The sequence below is a fragment of the Candoia aspera genome, chromosome 3 (assembly GCF_035149785.1).
Source record: "Candoia aspera isolate rCanAsp1 chromosome 3, rCanAsp1.hap2, whole genome shotgun sequence".
Lineage (NCBI taxonomy): Eukaryota > Metazoa > Chordata > Lepidosauria > Squamata > Boidae > Candoia > Candoia aspera.
The window spans coordinates 136556254-136580643 of NC_086155.1; the positions used below are offsets into that span (position 1 = coordinate 136556254).

The 24390-nt window shown below is 39.0% G+C and overlaps 1 protein-coding gene across 1 annotated transcript in view; it reads left to right on the forward strand.

Moving 5' to 3' along the window:
• Positions 1–24390, forward strand: part of EXOC2 (exocyst complex component 2) — a 102964-nt gene that overhangs the window by 29039 nt on the left and 49535 nt on the right. The window contains exons 11-13 of the mRNA XM_063298824.1: positions 11038–11156; positions 22227–22352; positions 22840–22964. Of these exons, the coding sequence (XP_063154894.1) occupies positions 11038–11156; positions 22227–22352; positions 22840–22964 (370 nt within the window). The remainder of the gene's footprint in view (positions 1–11037; positions 11157–22226; positions 22353–22839; positions 22965–24390) is intronic.

Consider the following 24390-nt stretch of genomic DNA (forward strand, 5'->3'; position numbering starts at 1 on the left):
GTCACCCAACATTATAAGCAGCTTTTATTTTATTCATTTCTGAAGACTCTGAGCAGCCTCTAGAGGCTGTAGGGTACTACATTTCAGCATAGGATTTTATTTTATGTGCATACAGGATATGGTTTGCTGCTCCATTGTCTTGTATAAAACAGAAATATCATTTTCCATTTTTAATAATTTAAATGAATTTGGGGGGAAATCTTTTCTGAAAATGCGTTAAATTTTGAATGAAAATATTATGATTTGAGAACTTGCCTCACTGATACAGTGCATTCCTTTGATATGAGGCAGGCTGTTGTCACTGTTCATTCTATGGAAGTATAGAGCATTCGAATGGTATTCTGTACTTTGATCAGTTATTCAGTGCATCTGTTGCTATGGGGGGTTGAAATGGACATACTGGTCTTTACTACCTACTTTTCTGGGCTTTGTCCTGTTATTAAGAAGGATCATGAAGTATGCATTTCTGCATTAATCAATATCTCACTGTCATTTAGTTGTGTACTTCTTCATATTGGGCAATCCAAATTCCAAGAAAACATACAAGAGCCAACAATGGGTTTGCCAGAGGAAATAATATTTTAAGCCACTGCAGCAGAAGTAGGAATTTGTATGTGGTTTGGACTATAAGATCTTCTGAAACACTTGTGTGTATACCTCATCCCATATATCCTTGAAACCTCTTTATTTTTTTTATAGCTGACAGCTCAGAATATACACTTTCATGCTGTCCTTCTCAAAATACATATTATAAGGAACATTGTAGAAGCCAGTGCTGGATTATTTGAAATACTAGGTGACCTTTTGTACAGTCAAACTCCTCACCTAAAGAAAGCTGTTTCTTTAATTTTCAAAGCTATAGGGACTAACATTATTGTGATGCACATTGCCCAAATTGAGCATTCTTTCCTTTTAAAAACCTAAATCACAAAAGTTCTGTAATTCAAATTAATTTCACATTTGGCATGGTTCCCTGGCATATGAAATAGACAGTTGACCTGACTGCAGTTTAGGAATCTTTCCTTCAGTTATGTACATACAAGACAGATACCCATGCCTAACCTGATTTCAGAAAGGGAAGCTTTGCTCAGCAGTATAGTTTTGAATCTCAGTTTCTGGCATCTCCAGTAGAAAAGTAACAGAACCACTGCAGGTTAGAATAAGTACTGAGTAGATGGCCAGATGGTTTGATCTGGTATAAAACAAATTCTGTTGTAGCTCTTTCAGGTAAGGTGCCTGGAGAATGAAACCAAATAAAAATAACAAGACTAAAAATAAACAAATGAATAGATCCACACAACATTTCCCTGAAAGTTCTTATACAGGTCAAATGTAAGTTTTATCTCTGAAGAAAAATTTGGTCTTATGATTAATTTCTGTACCAAGACAGTGGAAAGTAGACAGTTAAACACCTTTAGAAAGGGTATAGAGCATTCAGGAAATTGCAAACAATTTAACCTATTGTCTGTTCTGAATCAATTGTGGAAAGGATTATTGAAAACAATAACAAGCATTTATAAGTGTTACTGAGGTGCTGAACTAATATGAAATCTGAAAAGGTAAGTCCTGTCTCCCTAAGCTTTTAGGGTGTCAGCTAGTAAAATAAAGCCAACAGCTATTTAATTCTTGGACTCTTAAAAAAGCTCTTGAAAAAGTTCCTCACTAAGCTCAGTAATGATGAAATAAAAATTGTGTGGGCATCTGAGTCTTTGCAGTGTTTCAGCTTTCAATTTATTTACTTGTTTTTAATTAAAAGAATCTAAAAAAAATTAAAATCTTGCAAAAGTATTGGTTCCAAAATTACAATTATGTGTGTGAAGGTTGAAGGAAGAAGGAAAAGACAATGGACAACGTGGATAACAGGGTCAAAGAAATTTCTGGAATGTTCTTGAAAGAGCTATGTGTTATTGCTAGAGACTAGTTGAGATAGTAAGCATTTGCCTATGCAATCAGTGGGCAATGAGCCTGACTTGATGGTACCTAACATAAGAGCATACACTGGACATAATGAGTAGAAATTTGCTTACTTTTTCTTTAGAATTTTGAGTGATTCAAGGAAAAGAATTGACAGAAATTCATGCAATCATTGGGACAATTTACAGATTTTATTTCCCTATATCAATCATGGTTACTAGTTTATATGATAGAAAAGGGGAGGAGTGGTTATTAGTTCTGATGTCTGTGTACACCTCCAATATAGCAAACAACAATAAGAGATGCCTTCATGACTTGTTTGTAACTTTATTTATTGTACTCTAAAGCTTGCTTTAAAGTTCCTCATGCACATCTTATGCATTGCTTAGAAAAATAGTATTTTATCAAGAAGGCAAAATCACCATAGGTTCTTGGTCTAAATTGGGGACTTGCTTCTGTAAGATGTAGTATTTAACATGGGGAGGGGTTGTAGTTCAATTACATCGGAATTTGAAGGAACTTTGAATAACTGGAATAATTTAATGTAATGCAACTTTGAAAAGGGGGCTAGTGGCATATGTCTAATTTATTTATAATATCAAATCATGTGGAACTGCAAAAGCTTCTTTATTAAGGGTCACAGTAACACTCAGGATTCATGTATTGGCCTCTCATTTCCAGTAGCTGTGTGTAATGCAGTGAGGATGAGATAAACAGAACCATCTCTTGTAGCTCCTAGTTTGAGGAGCTCACTTGCATCAGACCCACTTGTAGTTGATGAGGAGCAGCATTCGTGAATTCTATCACCACAGTTAATATATATGTAATGACTTCATGCATGACTGTGTGCAAAGACAGTAGGTTCAGCTGAATACCAAGCTACTCTGTATTACTTAGTGGCATATGTTATAACTATGCCTCTACTTCCCTCTTTAAAGGATTAGATACATCAGTTTGTATTGCCTTTTTAGCTTTCTATTGCAAGGACAAAATCTTGAATACATGCCAACGTTGAATGAACATGGGCTGGCTTAACTATATTAAATAATGCCAAATTCTTCAAACCACATAGAATGAAGGGGACTTAATGAGGCTTAAAATGATTAATTTGGCTTTGGTATGTTACTGGGATATAAGTCACATAAGCCCCTCCCATGTTAAAACATTACTGTGCATTTGTAATAGGGGTTGTCATTAGTTTAGGTCCCACTGGCTGCTCTGATGAACACTGTAAACACAGCATGTAATATTAAGACACCCATAATAAACACAGCAGCCATGCAGATCTGGGTCTGATTAGTGCCTGAGTGGAAGGATGCCCCAGAACTCCATCTGCATCAGCTTCCATGCCATGGAAAAAAGGCAGGTTATAAATCTAATAAACAACTGCAGTAGGATAAGGAAGTGAAAACTGCTTTACCCTTGGAAAATAGTGTGCTGATACACTTGCCAATATAACCATGTTGAAACAGTTTCGATGTCACAGAGGAAAGATATATCTAACTTAAAAAAAAAACCAGCTTCATGAAATGATAGGGCTTGTATTCATAGCTACAAAAGATGCTGCCTGCTTTTGGGTGCTATTTTTTAAATACGACCCTGACAAACACTGACTAATGCAGGTCACACAACTCACATTTCAACTATGTTTCCCTAATCATATGCAGCTCTAAATGCAAAAACTTGTTTCTAAACACAATCAGAACGAATATTCAGACATAAGAAAATTCATCACACTTCGTGAAGAAACAACTTTGGGTTTTTTGGTGTCCTTCTAAGGAACTATCAGGGATGGAGGGAGGAAAGAACAACAAAGTTCCTAATAATTAGGGAGAATTCTCAGTAAAACTTAGGTCACAGGTGTCATGTTCTCATTCTAATGTCTGGTTAACATTGTAACGTTTCACATGTCATTCTCTGTTCCGTATCCCTTCACCCGGGGTTTTTCCATTCTGTTGCACTCCCTTGTTTTGAGGGCTTGGAATGCATGTTTGGGTTTGCGCTCCTGTTCAAGGTTACGTTCCCAGGCGCGTCTAACGGCATTCAGCACCTGGGAGGGGGAGCGTCCTGACGGGCGGCGGGGCGGGACCTGCCCACAAGCAAGGCTTTTAAGTTTGTATTTGGCGCGCTTTTGCTCATTCTCAGCTTTCTCTGTATTTGCATACTATTCCTTTAATAAATCAGTTATCTTTAAGCCCGAGCTTGTGAGACTGAGTATTTGGGTTTAGGCAATCATTACATAAAGCTGAGAATCATTTTTTCCATTTTCCGCTGGCCCCATCCAATCCTTGGATAAGAGGGAACGCCAGCGATGACCGAACCTCAACTTCGCGTAAGTGAGGGAGGCGAAGAGGAGCGGGAGGTGGCCAAAAGCCGGCCAGCGCTAACCTCGAGAGCGCAAAGAGCAGCACGTCGGGAGTTGCGAGATACCCAATTGGACGAGCTGCTGACATCCATACAGGAGAGTCTCAGGAGTGAACAGAGATCTGTTATGGAAAGAACCACGGGGAGGGGGTCTCCCCAATTGTCCTGGGAGCACGAAGTCCCCTTGTCACCGAAGGTGGTGATAACCAACCAACCCCCGGAGGAGCCGGTCACTCCGGCCCGTATGAGGGCATTGGAAGATAAAATGGATTTAATAGTGACGATCCTCAAGGATCTACCCAGAGAGGCAGAGCCCACCCCGGAGGATTGGGAGGAAGAGCCGTCACAGTACCCCAGGCACAGCACCCTGTCGACCCGGGGGAGAAGTAAGACTCGATCAGCCCATCAAAGGGGAGAGCGAGAGGCAAGACCTCCTAGGGATCGACCACCTGTGGGGGCTCGGCGTACGCTGTCATTCGCGGCACCGCCACAGCCAGCTGAGCCGGTAAGAACCTTCCCACCATTTGGAGTGAAGTTTGATGGGGATCCCGCAACGCTCTCCTTCTTTATTACGAATGCCAAGCATTATATAGAAGATTGGGGTCGGAACTTTCAGTCTGAACATGGCAAGGTCAATTTCATTGCCAACAAGCTGAGAGGAAGGGCAGCGGATTGGTATGTGCAACTATGCCAAGCTGAGGCAACTGAGTTAGAGGACTTCGATGAATTTTTGTGGGCACTCAAGGAGCATTTCGAAGACCCCCTAGCTCAAGAAACGGCCAAAAATGACCTGCGCAAACTCTACCAAGGGTCCCTCTCAGTTGCTAAATATGCGTTGGAGTTTAAAGCTTTAGCAGGAAAAGTGGAAGACTGGTCTGAGCCAACAATCATCGAATTGTTCAAGCAGGGGCTAGAACCCGAAATCCTTCGATGGGCGCTAGGCAGAGACGATCCCAAAACGCTATATGGGTGGATTCAGTTGGCGGGAAGCGCAGAAAATGCCCTACGAACCTACGCCCATACCAAAGAGCTTAGACAAACACGTCTTGCTAGAGGAGCGCGCACATCTGGACTTGCCAGCCGCCCCAAACCGAAAACCTGGGAAGAGGAGAGGGAGCAACGGTTCTCCAAGGGTCAGTGCCTCAGATGTGGGAAAGACGGGCATCGAGCCACGTCGTGCCCGAGACGCCGTCCTGAGGAACGACAGACGAAACCCACGGTAAAGACGCCTGCTCCTGCTCCACCGCGAAAACTGAAGGCGGCCCTCGCAGAACTGGACCCCCCCGACCTACCCTTCGGAGAAGAGGAGGAAGAGTTGCAATTCGAGCAGCCGGCGGGAAAAGCCTACCACCTGCCCTGAAGGGCGCCCTAGGGCAGGTGGAAGAAACCGGGCGTAACCATGATTCGGTGAGTGGAAACTTCCCCACACTGACTGTTAAAGTTAAACTGAGCTCAAAAACCAAAACTGTGGAAGTGTGGGCCATGCTAGACTCGGGTTGCTCCCGTTCCCTAATGCACCCTGACGTGGTAGCAGCTCTCGAACTGCCCACGTTCCCTTTGGCAAGACCCATGATTTTCACCCAATTGGATGGAACTATGGCGGGAGGGAAAGCAGTCAATCTTTCCACGGGACTGGTCGCTTTGCAGATGGGCTCCCATCAAGAAAAGCTGCCATTTGTGGTAGCTCCAGTGGGGGGCCCTCTGGTAATCCTGGGAATGCCTTGGTTTGTGCAACAAAACCCTTTTATCAACTGGCTCCATAGAACTGTAACGTTTGCAGATGGATTTTACAAAGTACCCGAAAAGGACTTACTGGAGGACATGGAGGGTGGAGGGGTAGCGTATACTACTGTGCAAACGCTTCACCCTCTTGAAGGACTACCCAATCAGTATCAGGATTTTGCTGAAGTATTTGGGGAAAAAGAAGCGGATCGCTTGCCACCCCACCGAAAAACGGACTGTGCCATTGAGTTTTTACCAAATGTAAAATTGCCTCACCCAAAAATATACCCCATGTCTCCCAAAGAGCTTACCACGCTAAGGGAGTTCATTGACAAAAACCTGGCTAGGGGTTTCATTGAGCCGGCAAATTCCCCGGTAGGAGCTCCTGTCCTATTTCGGCCAAAAAAGGATGGGTCATTAAGACTCTGTACCGATTTCCGCGGGCTCAATGCGGTCTCAATATTAAATAAATATCCTTTGCCCCTGATCAAAGATATGTTATCACATCTGGCCAGCGGCAAAATCTTCTCAAAACTGGATTTGAGAGAAGCTTATTTTCGCATTCGCATAAGGAAAGGGGATGAGTGGAAAACAGCATTTAACTGTCCTCTTGGGGCTTTCCAATATAAAGTCTTACCTTTTGGTTTATCTGGGGCACCCGGGGTTTTTATGCAGTTAATCAATGAGGTCTTGCATGACCACCTATTTAAAGGGGTACTGGTATATTTGGATGATGTATTGATTTATACTGAAACCATGTCAGAACATATCCACTTGGTGCGTCAAGTATTGGCTAAATTGGAAAAAGCACAGTTGTACGCAAAACTGTCAAAATGTGCGTTTCATCAGTCGCAAATTGATTACCTAGGTTACCGAATTTCAGCTCAGGGCATTGAAATGGACCCTGCAAAAGTAGAAGCTATTGTGGCATGGGAGCCTCCTCGTACCAGGAGACAATTACAAAGTTTCCTTGGATTCTCTAATTTCTATCGGGCATTCGCCCAAAATTTTGCAGAAATCGCCCTCCCCCTTACGGAACTGTTAAAAACCAAAGGACAGGGGGATACGCGACGTTCGAAGAACCCAGGCGCGCTCCTTAAATGGACTCCAGCCTGTCAGCAAGCGTTTGAAACGCTCAAACAACTTTTTACCACAGAACCAATTTTACAGCATCCAAACCCCTCTAAACCCTTCGTGGTACAAGTCGATGCTTCTGATTTTTCCATAGGCGCAATCTTGTTACAATCTGACCAATCTGGCGATTTAAAACCCTGTGCCTACCTCTCTCGCAAATTCACTGAAACAGAGAGACGATGGCACGTTTGGGAAAAGGAGGCTTTTGCTGTAAAAACGGCTTTAGAGACATGGCGACACCTATTGGAAGGTACTTCCAACCCTTTTGAGGTCTGGACTGACCATAAAAACCTGGAAGCTCTAAGCACCAGCCGAAAACTCAGTCCGAAACAGCTGCGCTGGGCTGAGTTCTTCAGCCGCTTTGACTTCACTCTTAAATTTATACCAGGCAAGAAAAACTTTTTGGCTGATGCACTCTCGCGCAGACCCCAAGATGCTGGCCCAGGGCCAACGGTCCAAGGCACCGTCTGGACCGACAAACAATTAAGTCTGGCAGCGGTGACTCGCAGCCAGACCCGAGCACAATCGACTCCGCCTCCAGCCGCTCAGCCTTCCAGCGGCTCGCCTCCCTTGTCAATTCCCTCCGATTTGCAACAACAGTTGCTCTCCCACCTTAAAACAGATACTTGGTTACAAACCAACAGACACATGTTAACTTTCACCGATGATCTTGCCTGGCGCAACGATCGTCTCTATGTACCCGAAGCAATGCGAAAAACCATACTCCAGCGCTGCCACGATGACAAACTAGCGGGGCATTTCGGCTACGTGAAAACTTTGCACCTCGTTCGCCGCCAATTCTGGTGGCCCACTTTACTCAAAGACTTAAAGGAATATGTCACTGCGTGCCCTGTATGTGCGGCGATAAAGCGCAAACCGGGCAAGCCCCAGGGTCTCCTTCAACCCGTGGCCACTCCGTCTGTCCCTTGGCAAGATATCTCCATGGATTTTATCGTTGATCTACCCCCTAGTCAACGAAAAACTGTCATTTGGGTCGTCAAAGACTTTTTCTCCAAACAAGCCCACTTTATCCCATGCGCTTCTATCCCCACCGCACAACAGCTGGCACGCCTCTTCCTCATCCACGTGTACCGCCTCCACGGTATCCCCGCCCGTTTGGTGAGTGACAGAGGCACACAATTTACGTCACAATTTTGGCGGGCATTTTTAAAACTTTTGGGTACGAAACAATCACTTTCTACTGCTTGGCATCCGGAAACGGACGGATCTACAGAGGCGGTTAATTCTACATTAGAACAATACCTCAGAGCTTTTGTTAACTACCAACAAGACAACTGGGTCGATCTACTCCCATTTGCTGAGGTCGCTTACAACAATTCCATTCATCAAACCACTGGTCAAGTTCCCTTTAAAACAGTTTTTGGACGTGAATTTGTTCCTATTCCTGAACTTCCTCATCCTCAACCACTCCCAGCCACCCTCGCTGGCTGGGCAGACTCTCTCAAAGACTCATGGTCTAATATTCTACGCGCTCTCCACCATGCCCAAGCTACCTATAAACGCCATGCTGATGCCAAGCGTTCCCCAGAACCATCCTTTGCAGTCGGGGATAAAGTCTACTTATCAACTAAATTTATCAAGTCCCCACAACCCTCTAAAAAACTTGGTCCTAAATTTGTCGGTCCTTTTCCAATTGTTGCTCAGCTCAACCCTGTTACGTTTAAACTTGATTTACCTCACAACCTTAAACGTTTACATCCTGTTTTCCATTGTAGCTTACTCAAACCCTGCCTGTCATCGGACCGTTGGCATCCGCAACCCACTCCTCCACCTCCCCTCATGATAGACAACCAGCAGCACTTCGAGGTGGCATCTATTCTCGATTCCAGACGCCAGCGCTCTACTCTACAATACCTCGTCCGCTGGAAACATTTCCCTCATCCTGAATGGGTTGCTGCTCCAGACGTGCATTCTCCTCGTCTCGTAGCCCAATTTCACTCTGCCTATCCTGACAAACCGGCTCCCTGATTTCTTTTGGGGGGGCAATATGTCATGTTCTCATTCTAATGTCTGGTTAACATTGTAACGTTTCACATGTCATTCTCTGTTCCGTATCCCTTCACCCGGGGTTTTTCCATTCTGTTGCACTCCCTTGTTTTGAGGGCTTGGAATGCATGTTTGGGTTTGCGCTCCTGTTCAAGGTTACGTTCCCAGGCGCGTCTAACGGCATTCAGCACCTGGGAGGGGGAGCGTCCTGACGGGCGGCGGGGCGGGACCTGCCCACAAGCAAGGCTTTTAAGTTTGTATTTGGCGCGCTTTTGCTCATTCTCAGCTTTCTCTGTATTTGCATACTATTCCTTTAATAAATCAGTTATCTTTAAGCCCGAGCTTGTGAGACTGAGTATTTGGGTTTAGGCAATCATTACAACAGGTCTTGTCCATTAAAAAAAAAAATCTGTTTCTGCTTTTTATCTACCCCTACCTCCAACGTGTGAAAATAATGAAATGGAAGCAGATTAAATAGGTTTATACAAGTTCATATTAAGAAGTCGGAACGGGTTTAAAGCAAAATCAAATAAATGAAGACGCCAATTATATTTGCACCATAAGATACATAAGAAAATTTAAATGTTCGCATTTTTAAAATCCAGATTATTTGGGTAGCAATTATGAAAGCACACGCCAAGTATTCTGATCAGTTCCAACTGCCTATATATCCTATTTTTGACATACAGAAGCTAAATAGAACAGTTTTCAAAATGACTCATGGACTCAAAATAGGGCCTAGCTTTGAATAAATATTCATAGAATTTCACTGTCATTACGTGTCAGCTTATATATGTAAAATTAGGACATGAAAACCCAGATAAAGTGCTGGAAACATATTTAAATAAGAAGTGCTGATACTGGTAGTTTCCAAATAATAGCCACGTTAATCTGCTGCAGCAAAAGCTGTAAAGGACCGTATAGCCCTTTAAAAGGTCAGCAAATGTATCAAGGCTGAAGATTTTATGGGCTACAAGCTCAGTTCATTAAGGATTGACCTGAACTACATGTAGATAAATACATGGTATTTAGGTGCAACGTTGAAGTTGAGGGCAATTCAGTATAGATACTCTAAACAATGACTATAATGTTCACACAAAATATTGGTTTATGTTGCACAAACATTCTGACATTGATAGCAACAATGTTAATATGATTACAAATATTTATAATATTTATCATCTTGAAAGTTAATTAACTTATTAACGTCAGGCCCTGTTTTTGGAATTATTGCTATTAATAATGCAATGTCTGTGCTTTCTATCATTCTCTTGCTCCACATTCTCTACTTCTGTCGTCTCTGACCATACTTTTTACACACATAGATAACGCCACCTGTGAATAATATTTTGCGAATATGCTTTGGGATTCTTTGACTAAGAAACAGTTTTCAACTAATAAATTTTATGGGAAAAGGTACTACCAGATTCCTTCTGATTTTTGGCCATAGACTAACATCCCTCAAACTAGGCTTGACTCCTGGTGACTTCATGGGCTCATCCATGCAGTTTTCATGGCAGTGGTTTGCCATTAACTTCAAGACATTTCTTTCAAATTCCCAGGCTAACCTACAGCCTTGGGATTTCCTGGTGCTGCCTGAAGTACTAGAAAAGTCTGACCCTGATCAACTTTTTCACCCCTGCTTAGTTAGTTTAACCAGGGGATTCTATTTAATGGGGATTAATATAAAATATTGTTAATAAATAAAATATTATGCCATACTTAGTCTTTAGAGTCCTCTTTTTATTGGACTAGTGTTTCTAAAAGCAATTTTATACTGATTTTCCAAGAAGTAGGCTCAATTGAATTTAGTGGAAAAGTAATGAAATACAAAGAGGAGAGGCCTGCCATGTGTTACATTCCAAACCTCCTTTCTTCAAAATTACAATTTTACAGATACCTTTCTGACCTCCATGCAGAAGGAGACCCAGCTTGGCAATGCATTGGTGCACAACATAAATGGATTCTGCAGCTTATGCACAACTGTAAAGAGAGCTACATTAAAGAACAAAAAGGTAATTGTATTTCTGTTTGGGGAAGTATCTGAACTTACATGCAACATTTCTCTTCATTCAGTGTAAATGATTTTTTTAATGTAGCATTTGAATCATGGTTTTCATTTAAATTGAACTTTATACTATTTTATTCTTTGTCTCCTTGCAACCTGATACATCTTGGAAACCAACTTAACATAGCAACCTTGATTATTTATAGAATTAAGCTCATTGAAAGCTAGGTTTAATACTAGGAGAAGGGAATCAGATCTCTCTGTATGAGAAGCAGGCTGAGAATTTTTCCACTGCTGTTTGTCTTATCTTTCTCTTTTTGTCTGCTGAAAAAGACAAGCAACGGTAAAGAGATTGTGTGCAGCAGTTGCTTCTTTTGTGTTCATCCTCAGGCTTCAGTTTCTAAATACCTTTGGAAGAAAGTGAGTCTGACCTATTCTTCCAGTGCACATAATGTGTATCATCTTGATGACAGAGTTGCTTAATGAAGAATGTATCTTCATTAAACTAGGTTTAGCTAAGTGGCTAAAATGATACTGTGAACAATTGTGTAATAATGAAAGCAGACTCTGACTTTGATTTCATATCTTGGTAAGTCAGCATATGTTATCTGGGCTTGTCCCCGTCCCCCCACCCCCCACCCCCCACCCCCAGCATGCAGGAGAGTCTTTTTTTGCATTGTTTCCAAACTAAGGAACATACTCCCTCTGGAGTTGTGTTAGGACCCCTGTTTCAGTGTTCAGAAAATCTAACAAGATGCATTTCTTTTGCCAGACTTTTAATAGATCAATGGTTTTATGGTTCAATTTATTGTTAGTTTTAGTAGATCATTTCAATTGTTCATGCTTATTGTGTTTGTTTTTTGTACTTATATTTTGTTAGCCTCCTTAAGTATTTGCTAGAGTAGAGTGGTGAGGTATTAAGTAAATTGACAACCTGTGGCTTTATCAGCTTACAATATAAATCTAATATACAAAGGGAAGGGGGGAGGATTGAGTGCACAGGCACATGGTTTTTTTGTGGGTGAAAAACCTTTTAACAATTACAGTAATCAGGATGGCTTTACACTGCGTTAAGCCATCATGTAATTTGGTTGCAGCTTAATGGATTTAAAAAAACATTCACTAGGGTTTTTATACAGTTTCTTTCTCTGAATGAATTTGCACATTATGCTAAGTCAAAAACAGACTAGACTACAATCACCACAGGAGTACTGTAGGTCAGAATTCCCCATGTTGATAAATGTGATAAAACTACTTTTTCCAGTTTGGGAAGAATTGTAGTATGGCATAGCTGCTTGGTCTGTAATTTCTGCTCTTTTCATTTTCTCCTGTCAATAGAAGAAGCAAAAAGGTCTTCAAACTACCTCCTCCTGATTTGTATATTACTACAAACCTGCAGATAGGAAGGCTGTATAATTTAGATAAGCAGTTGGTAAGGATATTTGTTAAGAAAACTTGAATTAATCCTAGGTATGATTATGGAAATCATAGTTCCTATACACTGTTTTTAAGATGTATTGTATATTCCTTTTTTAAGAGGAGGACAGATTTTAAATCCTCCTGGTTAAAAAAAAAAGAAAGCTTTACATTAAATTACCAGTAGCTATGCCTAAGGGCTAGGTAATCGGAGTACAGTATGCCTTATCTTTTTTATCTTATGCAGCATTTATATTCACCTTGCAATGTATGATATATTTTTATTTGATCAGGCAGACCAACATGGCCTGTGTCAAAGAAGCTTTTAAAATTTGTTATCCTAGCAGCTGGTTCCTCTGTGTTGTCTTTGTATAGTGTACATCTGGAGGAAGGCCCCTTGCAGCTGTGAGCTATTTCATGTCTAACCCGTATCCCCCATTCTAATAAGAATATTCTTTCAATACCTAATGACGAGAAAAGCCTTGGCATGGTATCAAAAAGTAAAATGTTAATCACTGAAATACTTGGCAAAGCTGGTAAGTCTTCATCAATTTAGCATAATTTTAATGACTCTTGAGGTGATAATTTATTTATTTCGGTCCCTTTTTAAAGCAATATGAACCTGGCCATGACTGCATTTGGGTAAATCTGGGCACTATGGATCTTAAATGCATAATAAAAGGAAAGCTAGGCAAACTCCTATACATCTTAACTGGGAATTTTGTCTCGAAATCTGTGGGGAAATACCTTCCTAAACCCTGTTTAAATTAATCCAGTCCCAACTACTGTGAATGTCAAGCAATATTAAGATTAGCATTCAGAAACACATTGTATAGCTTCATATGTTAACTGTGATCAATGGTTCCATTTCAAAATTGGCGAAGTTTGCTCATCCACTGGCATCATACAAACATAAAATTATGCACTCACTACATCTTACTTACATAAATGCACTTGGCAGTAATTGCCGTTGGGTTCAGAATATTTGCTCATCACTTGCAGGTTGGAAACAGGAACAGGAACTTAATGCATTGAGCAGCTAGATCCTCTTCTCTAATCCAACTTTGACCAACCTTATTTCATTTGCTTCCAACATATTTGGAGGGTGTCAGGTTGGGGAAGGGTGTTGTAGTCCCTGTCCCCTCCACCATCTTTGAGAAGCAAAGCCAGAGAATTGGGTTTCTTTAGATCATCTAAAATGGCATTTTTCCCCAGGCAATTTAAAGGTTCCCAATCTAAATGAATAAACAGGAGGGTTTGTTTGGCATTCACTTAGAGCATTAAGAAGCAACTCAGAAACAACATAAATATTAAGTATAGGCTTTATTTCCACCTGTCATGAAAAATCTCATGAACTTAAAAAAAAAACTCCTTTATCACTACAAATACTTTTAAGCCACTGGACTGATCTGGATTTAGTCATATTTAGCATCAACTGCTTGAATCAGAGGGATTTAAATTAAAGTTCACTTAATTCTTGGGTGGGAGAGTTTCCAGTGATTTAACGGAATCTGGATCAATATAGTTTGTTCAGTATAAAAATGTCATTTGTATTTTAAATATATGTTTTAGAAATTTTTTTCAAATGAAATTAATCAGTAATAGCAGCAAACAGCTTAATAAACCTAAGTAGCCCTTTTAGTATGCATTTTTAATATATATTCATAAATGTTTTACTTTTGGTTTTAAATGTTATGGAAATATAGGGAATGAACCAGATTTTAAAATGTATTATTGTTTCAGATTAATTTTAACAGAACTTCCTTAATCTCTTGCTTCTGAAAATTGAAAGTCTTCAATTTTGAAAGGAATCCTATCCTACTATTGTTGGTGTAGGCTTTAGGCACTGCCTGTTTGGTCAACAGGCAACAGTGGGTGGTCAGGCTGCAGTACAGGACAAGGGCCTGCTGTGCACAGGAAAAAATGTTCAAAGGTGTTTAAGGGCAGTAAGGAAGTCTGCCACCCTTTAGAGAATCCAGCAGCAACACATCAGTTTTTCTTCTTTGTATTGTCTTGTACTCTTTGTGAATGCTCATGATATGATGCACAAAGAGCAAATACTATAATTTCTCCTATAACTTCATTATGTTGTAATGCATTTTAAAAATAAATTTTCCATACAAATCATAGAGCTCTATTACATAACAATACATTATCTAACATTGCAATGCCATTTTCTTTTATCTGATGGATTTTCCCTCATTTAAATGAAGATATACTGTGTACACAAACCAAACTGTCAGATAATGGAAACAAAATGTAATAACTACTTTCCATGAATGGCAGATAGTGTCTCTTGATATTAAACCGTATTCATCAAGCTCTCCTCAACCATTTTAAACTACCTCGTTTAAATACATGACAAGACTGATTAATTTTAATAAAAAATTAATGCAAGCTAAAAAGTTCTGGAGAAAATGATTGTGCAATCCTTTTAATATTAGAGCATCATGGTAAAACTATTTTTAAAAAATATATACATAGTCGCATACTTAGTAAATACAGTCAAACAATATTTTTTGAAGACAGTGATAATATTATTTTTATTTGCAGTTTTTAAAAAAAAATAAAACTATTGACGTCAGTCTGCATATTACATTCAAAGATGTTACCATGTGTGTTTTTTTTCCAACACAGCTATGACTTTGCATAGATAATACCTCTACATTGGTTGAAAATTGCAATCTCAGTAAATGTCATTGTAAGTAACATAACAAAGTGTTAAAATAAATTATATCAAGGTTTCTATTCACATTTCTTAAAATCATCTTGATTAGTGCATTGTTTGTAGACATACATTCTTCTTAATTTTACAGCTGTGCTCAATTACATGTCAGTATTGCAAATACATTTTTATATAAACACAGCAAGGTAGGAATATTCCACCCAGAGAGAATATCATACTTTTTTGCATATATTATAATTGCCAAGGTTTTCCTTTTGTTTATGTCTAGAATGGCTTGTATGGTTCATCCCAATCATCTCTTACGGATTTAGGAAAAAAGCAACATTTCATCTATATTCAGTGCCTAAAAAATACTACACATTTACTTGTTTTGAGAGAAATATGTCTGAGGACCAATCTGTACAGCAACTCTTTCTTTTCCAGATTTGCCATATATAGTCCTGAAGCGCTATCTCCTGGACAACTTGGGGGGGAAAATCAGCTTTGCTAATGTACTCCAGATGTTCATTAGTCCTCAGGGTATATGTGCTGTTGTACTTCTCTGCTTCTGTGTTGTACTTTCTTGTAATGCTAGACAACCAATTAAGAAATTAGTTTCATGTTAAACTTTCTTTTCCTGATACCACTGCAAACTGATGATGTGGTTTCTAGTGGAACAAGACAGTATTCTTTGCCCTGTTTTCTGTTACTGATGAATAAACAAACCATTGGGGGGTTTGTTTTTGGTTTTTGCTGCCAACATGGCCATTTACTGGATTCATACTCTCATCCTGTCGATGCAGTATCAGACAGATTATTTCAAATGATTCTGCAGAAACAGTCAAGTTTTGAACTAGTCTCTTTTCTGAAATAATCATATGTCTTTATTCAACTTAATTATTTTTGAACTCTTAATTATAAGAAATCATTTGTTATTCATGCAACATATAAATAAAGGTTTATAAGACATCAGATTTCAAATCAAAAGTATGTAGCCTTGTTCTCTCATCTAAGCTACTATACTTCTTAGAACCTTAATGCAAACACACACACCCGTTTTAAACGTTTTTGAAAACTGCTACTAAATTGTGTACTACCTTTATTTTTAATGTGAACATGCAAACGGTGTGTATGTGTAATTTTAAAGTATGAACTAGTGCATTTCAGTTGGAAAAACCCTTGCCAAGTGAATAACTTTATTTTGTCTTGCTAGTTTCTTCCAACAATTTCAGGAAATTTACAGATTATTTGGCTTAGCTTTAGCTTACTGAGCCAAACCATATATATGTAAAGTGAGTGATTCAAAGCATTTGGTACTTCAGTGAGGTTTCTAGAAAACCCATGTGAATTCTGGGTTGAAGGGAAAAACTATAATTAGTACGCTTTCCTTTTTTGTTTGTTTGGTTTGGTTTTCCTGTTTAAGAGAGGTTAGGTTAGCACTAATTTAATTAGTTTAAAAATCATTCTGCAAATATTGGTTGACTGGCCAAACTCTCAATAAATACATCTGCAGGAGTCGATGTATTTTCCAAATTATTTTTCAGATAATTCTCATTTTTTTCCTTTACTACATAGTTGGAGGGGGGTGTTTTCTCTTGACTTTTCCTTTGTTCAGTGTTGCTATTAGCCATATTGTCTGAGGTGAATAGCATATTTTTCTGGGGGAGTAGTTTGTTAGATTCATTGATTTAATTATTCTGTGAGACAAAGTAATTGTCATAAAGTTGTATGTAGTATTAAATGCATATCAGTAATATTTGAATAAATTAAAGGATGCTTTGATTAAATAGTTACAATGTAAATATTGTAAATTCATTCAGTACGTGAATAGGATTCAAGTGAAAAGTGAAATCTGTTCACTTTTTTTCCCTTTGAATGACTAGAGCAGCCTTTCTCAACCTTTTGACCCTGGAGGAACCCTTGAAATATTTTTCAGCCTTGGGAAACCCCTGCACATTCAGGCTCAGATATAGGCCGGAAGTTACAAAATTATTACATTCATATCATGTGTAGGCCTATATATATGCATTAACAATGTTCTTAAACTAAAAATAATGAAACTTACCTCTTTAATGTGAAGTTGCCCAAATTTGAAATAATTTTTTTAAATAAATTATGATTTCCCCAGGGAACCCCTAGTGACCTCTCGCAGAACCCTAGGGTTCCACGGAACCCAGGTTGAGAAACCCTGAACTAGAGTATATTCAAAAATGATTGACAGATTTATTAGTATCCTAAATTTTCCCTCAAATCCAAGGCTTTGTATGCCTGGAGGAGCTAGTCATAGATTTTCTGTGCAAGTTTATCTATCGGCAGTGAATGTACATCCAGCCGATGATTCTCCTAGAAGTGATGTGGTACATATGTATTTCATTCATGTCTTTTTATTCACATATAAAACAGGGATGGATCTTTTTTACTTCATGAAATAGAGCATGTAGTAAGGAGAATGAAGTCCTGAACCATTTTCTACTTTATCTTGCTATAAATACTGGGTTTTTTGGTCCAGCTATGATACTGAAGCAGGGGTTGGAAGCAAATTACATAAAGTGGTGCAGGGTAGTATGGGTAGGTGATGAAGAGTGGTATTTCACTCTCTTTAACACATACAAAAGCTAAAAAGACAGCCCTAGACATATGAAAAAATATGCATGGTATTCCATCACTTCCAGTTCCAGATGTTTCTGCATACACATGTGTAACTTTAATGTCTTGTTACTGAACGAAAGGACGGGAACATCTGTGTTGGGGCAAAACTTTTTTTATTATTATTTCTAATACATTTCAAAATAAACTTTCCTACAAATTATTAACAAAGGAAATGAAAATATAAATAATACTGACATTCTTCAGTCTCAAGTGTACATGAGCACATGTGTAACTGCATGCCAATCTGAAGCAATTTAAATTATTTGAATAATCCAAAGAGCCCACATTTGCTGATATTTAAGGCTTTGTGGAACTCAAATTATTCATGTTCTCTCCAAACTGGACCTATCGAAGCTTTAGAGATAGTTCTTCCAACATTTAGTTCTCTTTTGCCAAAACAAATTTACAAAGGAACTTGAAACACTTCATACTGAAGTCTTCAAATTTTCATTAGCCCTGTGCAGTACTCAATTTACCTTTTAGTGGAGGGGGAAAATCCAGCTTGTTAAAGAAAACAATACTGATGTGCCATTAAGAGAATGGGACATATAAGGAAGGTCTGGGGAGAGATGATTCCATCAGCAGTATTCTGAACCTGAACTGTCTGATGAAGAGAGCAAGAAGATGGAGCTAGAGAGAATACAATACTACAATATAAATTAGGGAGTATCAGTTGTGAATTAGGGAGTATCAGTTGTGAATTGGAGGAGATAATAAGGGAATGGATGAAACCTGAAGGTACCGTCATAAAAGATTTGGATTCCCAAATCGTGTTACAATCCCAACAGCAAAATTAGTTAGGTTTCAGTGTATTAAAGCAGGAGGTGCTTTAATGTGATGAGTTTTGTAAGTAGATTTTAAATTTCCAAATCTTGACTGTCACTTTCTTATAAATATTAATCCCTGCTGTACCATTGATACTTCTGTACTAATAGCCAAAGTTTACATATTCAACAGATACTTCTTTTGATTCTTAAACGGCACTCTTAGATTGCAGAGTTGTTCTTTCAAATGGGTACAAATTTATTGAGAACCAGCTGAGCCCAGTCCCAGAGCCTGGTTTCATATTGACCAACATGCATTGAATTTCAGCTGCTTCACTTTCATATCTTTATTAAATAAGGTATGGTTCTGGATATGAGCCTCGTGTGGCGCAGAGTGGTAGGCGGCGGTATTGCAACCGAAACTCTCCCCACGACCCAAGTTCGATCCCAGCGGAGCTGGATTTTCAGGTAGCCGGCTCAGGTCGACTCAGCCTTCCATCCTTCTGAGGTTGGTAAAATGAGTACCCAGCTTGCTGGGGAAGGTGACGACTGGGGAAGGCAATGACAAACCACCCCACTATAGTCTGCCAAGAAAAAGTCACGAAAGCGGTGTCCCCCCCAAAGGGTCAGACATGACTTGTTGCTTGCACAGGGGGCCTTTCACTTCACACATGGTTCTTGATGGCTTTGAGTAACTATGCTACTGGATTTGAAAAACCTTTTTTACAACTTGCACCTATCTTCATTTTTTGTTTTGTGCCGAATTTAGCATAGGATCTGATTCCACTTTGAGTACCTAATCCTCATGATATTAATCCAGGGACATAGCAGTTCCCTCCCAGAGACAGTGAGGCTGAAATTGTTGGACACATTTTGGGGGAATTGTGAATTTAAAAGACAAAATGGGTTTGCAGAGGCTTAGGCACCCATTACACCAGACTGCAGACTGAGATACATGTTGCTGTGAGTGAGAGATGGTTCTTGGTCATGTAACAGAGTCATATTACCCTAGCCCCTCCTCTGCTAAAGTTTGGAAAGATTTGGTCTCTGGACAAAAGATAGAGCTCAGCAGAAGTCCATGGGGAGAGTTTTGGTAAAGAGAGGATTTTCTCTCCTCCCAGGAGCCTCTGATTATTGGGATCTCCAAGAAACTGGAAAGTGCATATAACTGAGCAAAGAAACATTGGCTTTAGGAAGCTTGTTTCTATGAAAATAGGTAAATACGTATCATCAGGAATTTGTGTTGTTTTTTATGTTTCTTTAGTGTGTTCAGCTCAGTCGAATGTCCTTTATTTTTCTGTACAAGTTATGGGATTGGGTGTTTAAGTCCATGCTCAATCAAATCTCAGGCTGTATTTATGAAAGTGGATTTTTTTTTTTTTAGAAACTTCTTGTGGTCTGTAATAATAAAAAGATTCTCCAGTATCTCTTCAGAGATTTGGCAGAGAAGGCGTCATTTGTAGCACACTGGTGCCACCTTGTGGATTTTCTTTTGCATTTTTCTTTTTTAATAATTTCCTAGCTAGAGCTTTGACTGTGGCCTGGGTAGATCTGTGTAGAGAATTAGTGTTTTAACACAGGTAGTTTTCTCCATGATAAATAGGGATATAAGAGGAAGGGGAAGTAAAGCACAGTGAGGTTTGAAAGATTGATGTCAGTCCTTCAGGATAGATCAGATCAGGAAACAGACTCCACTGGCAGAATTGAACTATATGTATTGAGATAGGCTATAATAACAAAATCTCAGGAGCCTGCCTGAGTCTCTTCTGAACACTGTTTTGCTTTCCAGGACTTAAGGAATTTTTCAGTCCTCTTTGCTTATATAACAGTTTGCTTATTTCCCTCGAGGCCATCTTCCTGATTCTCTACAATCTCTAATTTATCTTTTTCCACACTGAATGCTTGCATTTTGATATTTAAAGTTAAAAAACATTTTTACCTTTCATATTTTCTTTTAATAAAGTTTGATTTTGTTTGTCTTGTATGATATTGGTGTATCTCCCAAAGTGGGAGAAGGAAGTCACTATGCCTCTGGCACTGTTGAAATTACTTAATTTTTTCTATTTGGCCTTCTAATTGTCAGAAGGGTTATACAGAGTGTGAAAGCCTTATCTCTCCTACACTTCAGAGTTAGGGTGTAGACACTAGGTAAGGTGCTCCCTGGAAGATAAGTGGTAACAGCAGACACTGCCAAGCTGCTGCCTCAAAGCAGTAGGTAGAAGCAGGATATGAAGACCAAACAGGCTTTTAGGAGACAAGATTTGAGACTTCCGGCTGTTGACATTTGGGCCTCAGCAATTTATTAGAGCACTCCCTAAAAGAATCCAGTTCTCCAAAATTGGATTGATTTTTCTAGTTTGGGGGGTATAAAGGGCAAAATATCCTCTACTTGCATGTCCACAACATTCCCTCAAACCTTAAAAAAAGTAAAATCAAAAAAAGAGTAAGATTGTTTTGATCCTACCTTCCATAATGATATCACACTATTACAAGCCATGTTCTCCTGTGGTCCTTAGGGAAGTCAGAAGCTCTTATTGTGGCCCCCAAATACAGAAAAGTTGCCCATCCAGTTGCACTTGGTTAAAGCTACATTGATTGATATTTCAAGGGATTCCTTGGTGTCCATATCACCTGTTTACATTATGTGGGCGTTTTAGACTACCATGTGCAAGAGCGCTTGTATTAGATTGGATCACCTAATACAACTTCCTGTTTCCAACAAATCAGGCAAATTCTTATTAGAAATGTACAAGCAAGGCTACAAAGGCAACTATCCTTCTCTAGTACTTGTCCTTCTAACATAGAGAACAGAAAAGATTAAAGATTTTAATGTTTGTTTCATTTACTTTATGTTGCCATGTGAAATTAAACTATGGGATTAAGTATATGTGTTACATGGAAATACACGTATATGTGTTATATTGAAATAATATGAATTATATCTGGTACATTTTAATAACATTTTTTTTTCTTTCCCCAATTCCTGCTATCTGTAAGAAATGCACTCAAATACCAGCATATTAGGATATATTGGGGTTCCTGATTTGGGATAAGTATGAGTAAATAAAAGCAATTCTATTTGTTGCTATCAGTTGCAAGTACTACTTTATCTTCATCTGTGGGTTGTTTTTTTTTTTACATTTGGTAGATAACCCTAACTCTAAAGTGTGTGAACAAGGCTCTCACACTATATGCAGCCCTTCTGACAATTAGAAGTTGAAAAATTGAAGTAATTTCAACAGTGCCAAAGGCATAGATACTTATCAGATTATTCCTTGTACATTTTAGTAACAGACTTTTTTCTTTATTTCCCCAATTCCTGCTGACTATAAGAAATGTACTCAAATACCAGCATATTAAGATACATTAGACTTCCTGATTCGGGATATATTAGGAATTGTATGTATGTATAAATAAACAAAACCAATCATGTTTGTTGCAACCAGCTGCGAGATCTATATACTTTTATCTTCATCTGTTGTTGTTTTTTCCATTTAGTAGATATGGACAAATTATAAAGGTTAATACTGTGTAGAATTAATAGATAACTAATGCCAATAACGAATATTCCTTCCCATTTCAGTCAATCTATTAATACATAGTCCATTGCTTGATCTGGACAGTGAAGTTCGCCCATCTTCACTTGGCCATCTCAGTCGGAATGCCTCATTAAAAAGAGGCAGTAGCAATCAGTCTGGTCGTGATGAAAGTAAGTCTAGTCATGATGAAAGTAAGGTTTTGCGTGTTGGATTTCCTTTCCTTTCCATTCCAGAAATCATGGAAGCATCTTTGCCTTGCTGGTGTAAAGTATTGGGTAAAACATTGAAATATGAATTAGGAGGTCCCAGGTTAGACTCCACTTCTCATTATCTCATTATGTAGCCTTAATCTGGCTTAAGATGGATAGTTGTAGTTAAGTATACTGACATCAGGTCTTTAAAGAGAAGCTAATTGTATTAATTTATGTTGAATCATACATGTCACTCAGCTAAACTCTTGATATGAGCACTTCTGTGATACTTAAATTTTAATTTGCTAAGTGAAGCAGTGGGGTGCTAAGTCTTATTTAGTACTATTTAGCATATTCATTTGTTTAGTATATTTAGGCATATCACTCTTTTTATGTCAACAACTAAATATGATTCCTCTCTAATAATTTTCCAGTAATGAATTCATATCTTGCCTCCCTTTTCCAGATTGGCGATTTAAAACTCCTCAGCAAGTAGCATTTGTTGAAAAACTAACTAAGCTTGTAGTAAGCCAGCTTCCCAACTTCTGGAAACTTTGGATTTCTTATGTGAACGGAAGCTTATTTAGTGAGGTATGATCATTTGCATTTGGCCTTTATGGTACTTTGACTATGTGCATTTTATGGGGAACATAAAATAAGGTTTAGCTTATTCAGATTTCTTTTTGCTTGAATATCAAATGTGATTTAGTCTCTTGTCATCTTTTTTTTGCTAACAAACCAGGTGATTCATTTTCTGAAGAACTAAGGAAGAGCCAACTGGTCAGAGGATTTGGGGAAACAAATCATTATTTGCATTCCTTGAGAAACTGTCTGATGCAGTAGTTGGAGTTTAGAGTAAGAATGGGCAGTCCCAGATTCAAACTTCTATGACATTCACTAGGTGACCATGGCCCAGTCAGCATCTCTCCTCCTGTAATTGAATTGGGAATTGTAGGCAGATTGAGACTATGAGAAGGAAAGTAGAATATAAATATAATATTATTGTTCCTTTTTAGATTGCTTCTGCTGTTCCTTCTGCATCAAAGATGATAATATTAAGCAGCTCCCAAAGTTCATTGTTCTTAAGCTGTTAAGACATTGTAGCAGCTGCCACCATTATTGCTTGCCTTCCCACCCTGTGTGACATTGGCAGAACAGGGCCAGTCCTTACCACCAATCTGCTAGCATTTATTCACTCACCTGAAGAATGGCAACTGCTCCACCCAGCCATTTCTGTGAAGTTAGGAGTGTTGAACGGTAGCTGCATAGCAGCAGATACCAAATAACGGCTCTTTCCTCTGTGTATCTGCCTGGCAGGTAAAGAGCCTAAAGAGGAGGAGTTGCATGCGTCATTGGTGGACACTTGGGTCTAGTCTCCTTCTAAGGAAATTGGAAGATGACTGCTTTTTATCTCTGATTCTTTGAAATCCAGGCTTAAGTTCAGTGTTCAGGCTGCTAAGACTGCTTTAAAATGGTATCCGTGCTTGGAAGTGGTGCAAAAATATATTACGTTGCATTCCCTTTTGGCCAGCTGTTTCTCATTTTTGTGATATTTTAAAACTAAGAAGCCAGTTGAACAAAGACATAATGGCTGTCATAAAAGTCATTTTAAAAACCCACATGGGACATAATTCAGTCATGAAAGTGATGAGCAATCATGGAAAAAAACAGTAATAAAGAAGCTACACGACTTATTCTCACTACTTGTAAGGATGACCTTCATACTTAAAAAATCAGTTAAGGATTGTCATGGTTTTACCAGACTTAGAAAGTCTGTAACTGAAGTGAGACTTGTTTATGCATGTGGTGAATGTGCAAAATATAACCGTTGGACTTACCTCAGACATTTTTACAGGAAGGGGTTAACCTATTCAACAAAATTAAAGTAGGGAAGAGGGGAAATGTTTTGGTGAATGAATTTCTAGTGTTCATAGATTTTGTAGATCTAAAAGGGAGCAGAGATCAACCAATTTAACCCCATTTTCAAAGATAAGAATTTCAATTAACCAGTCCCATT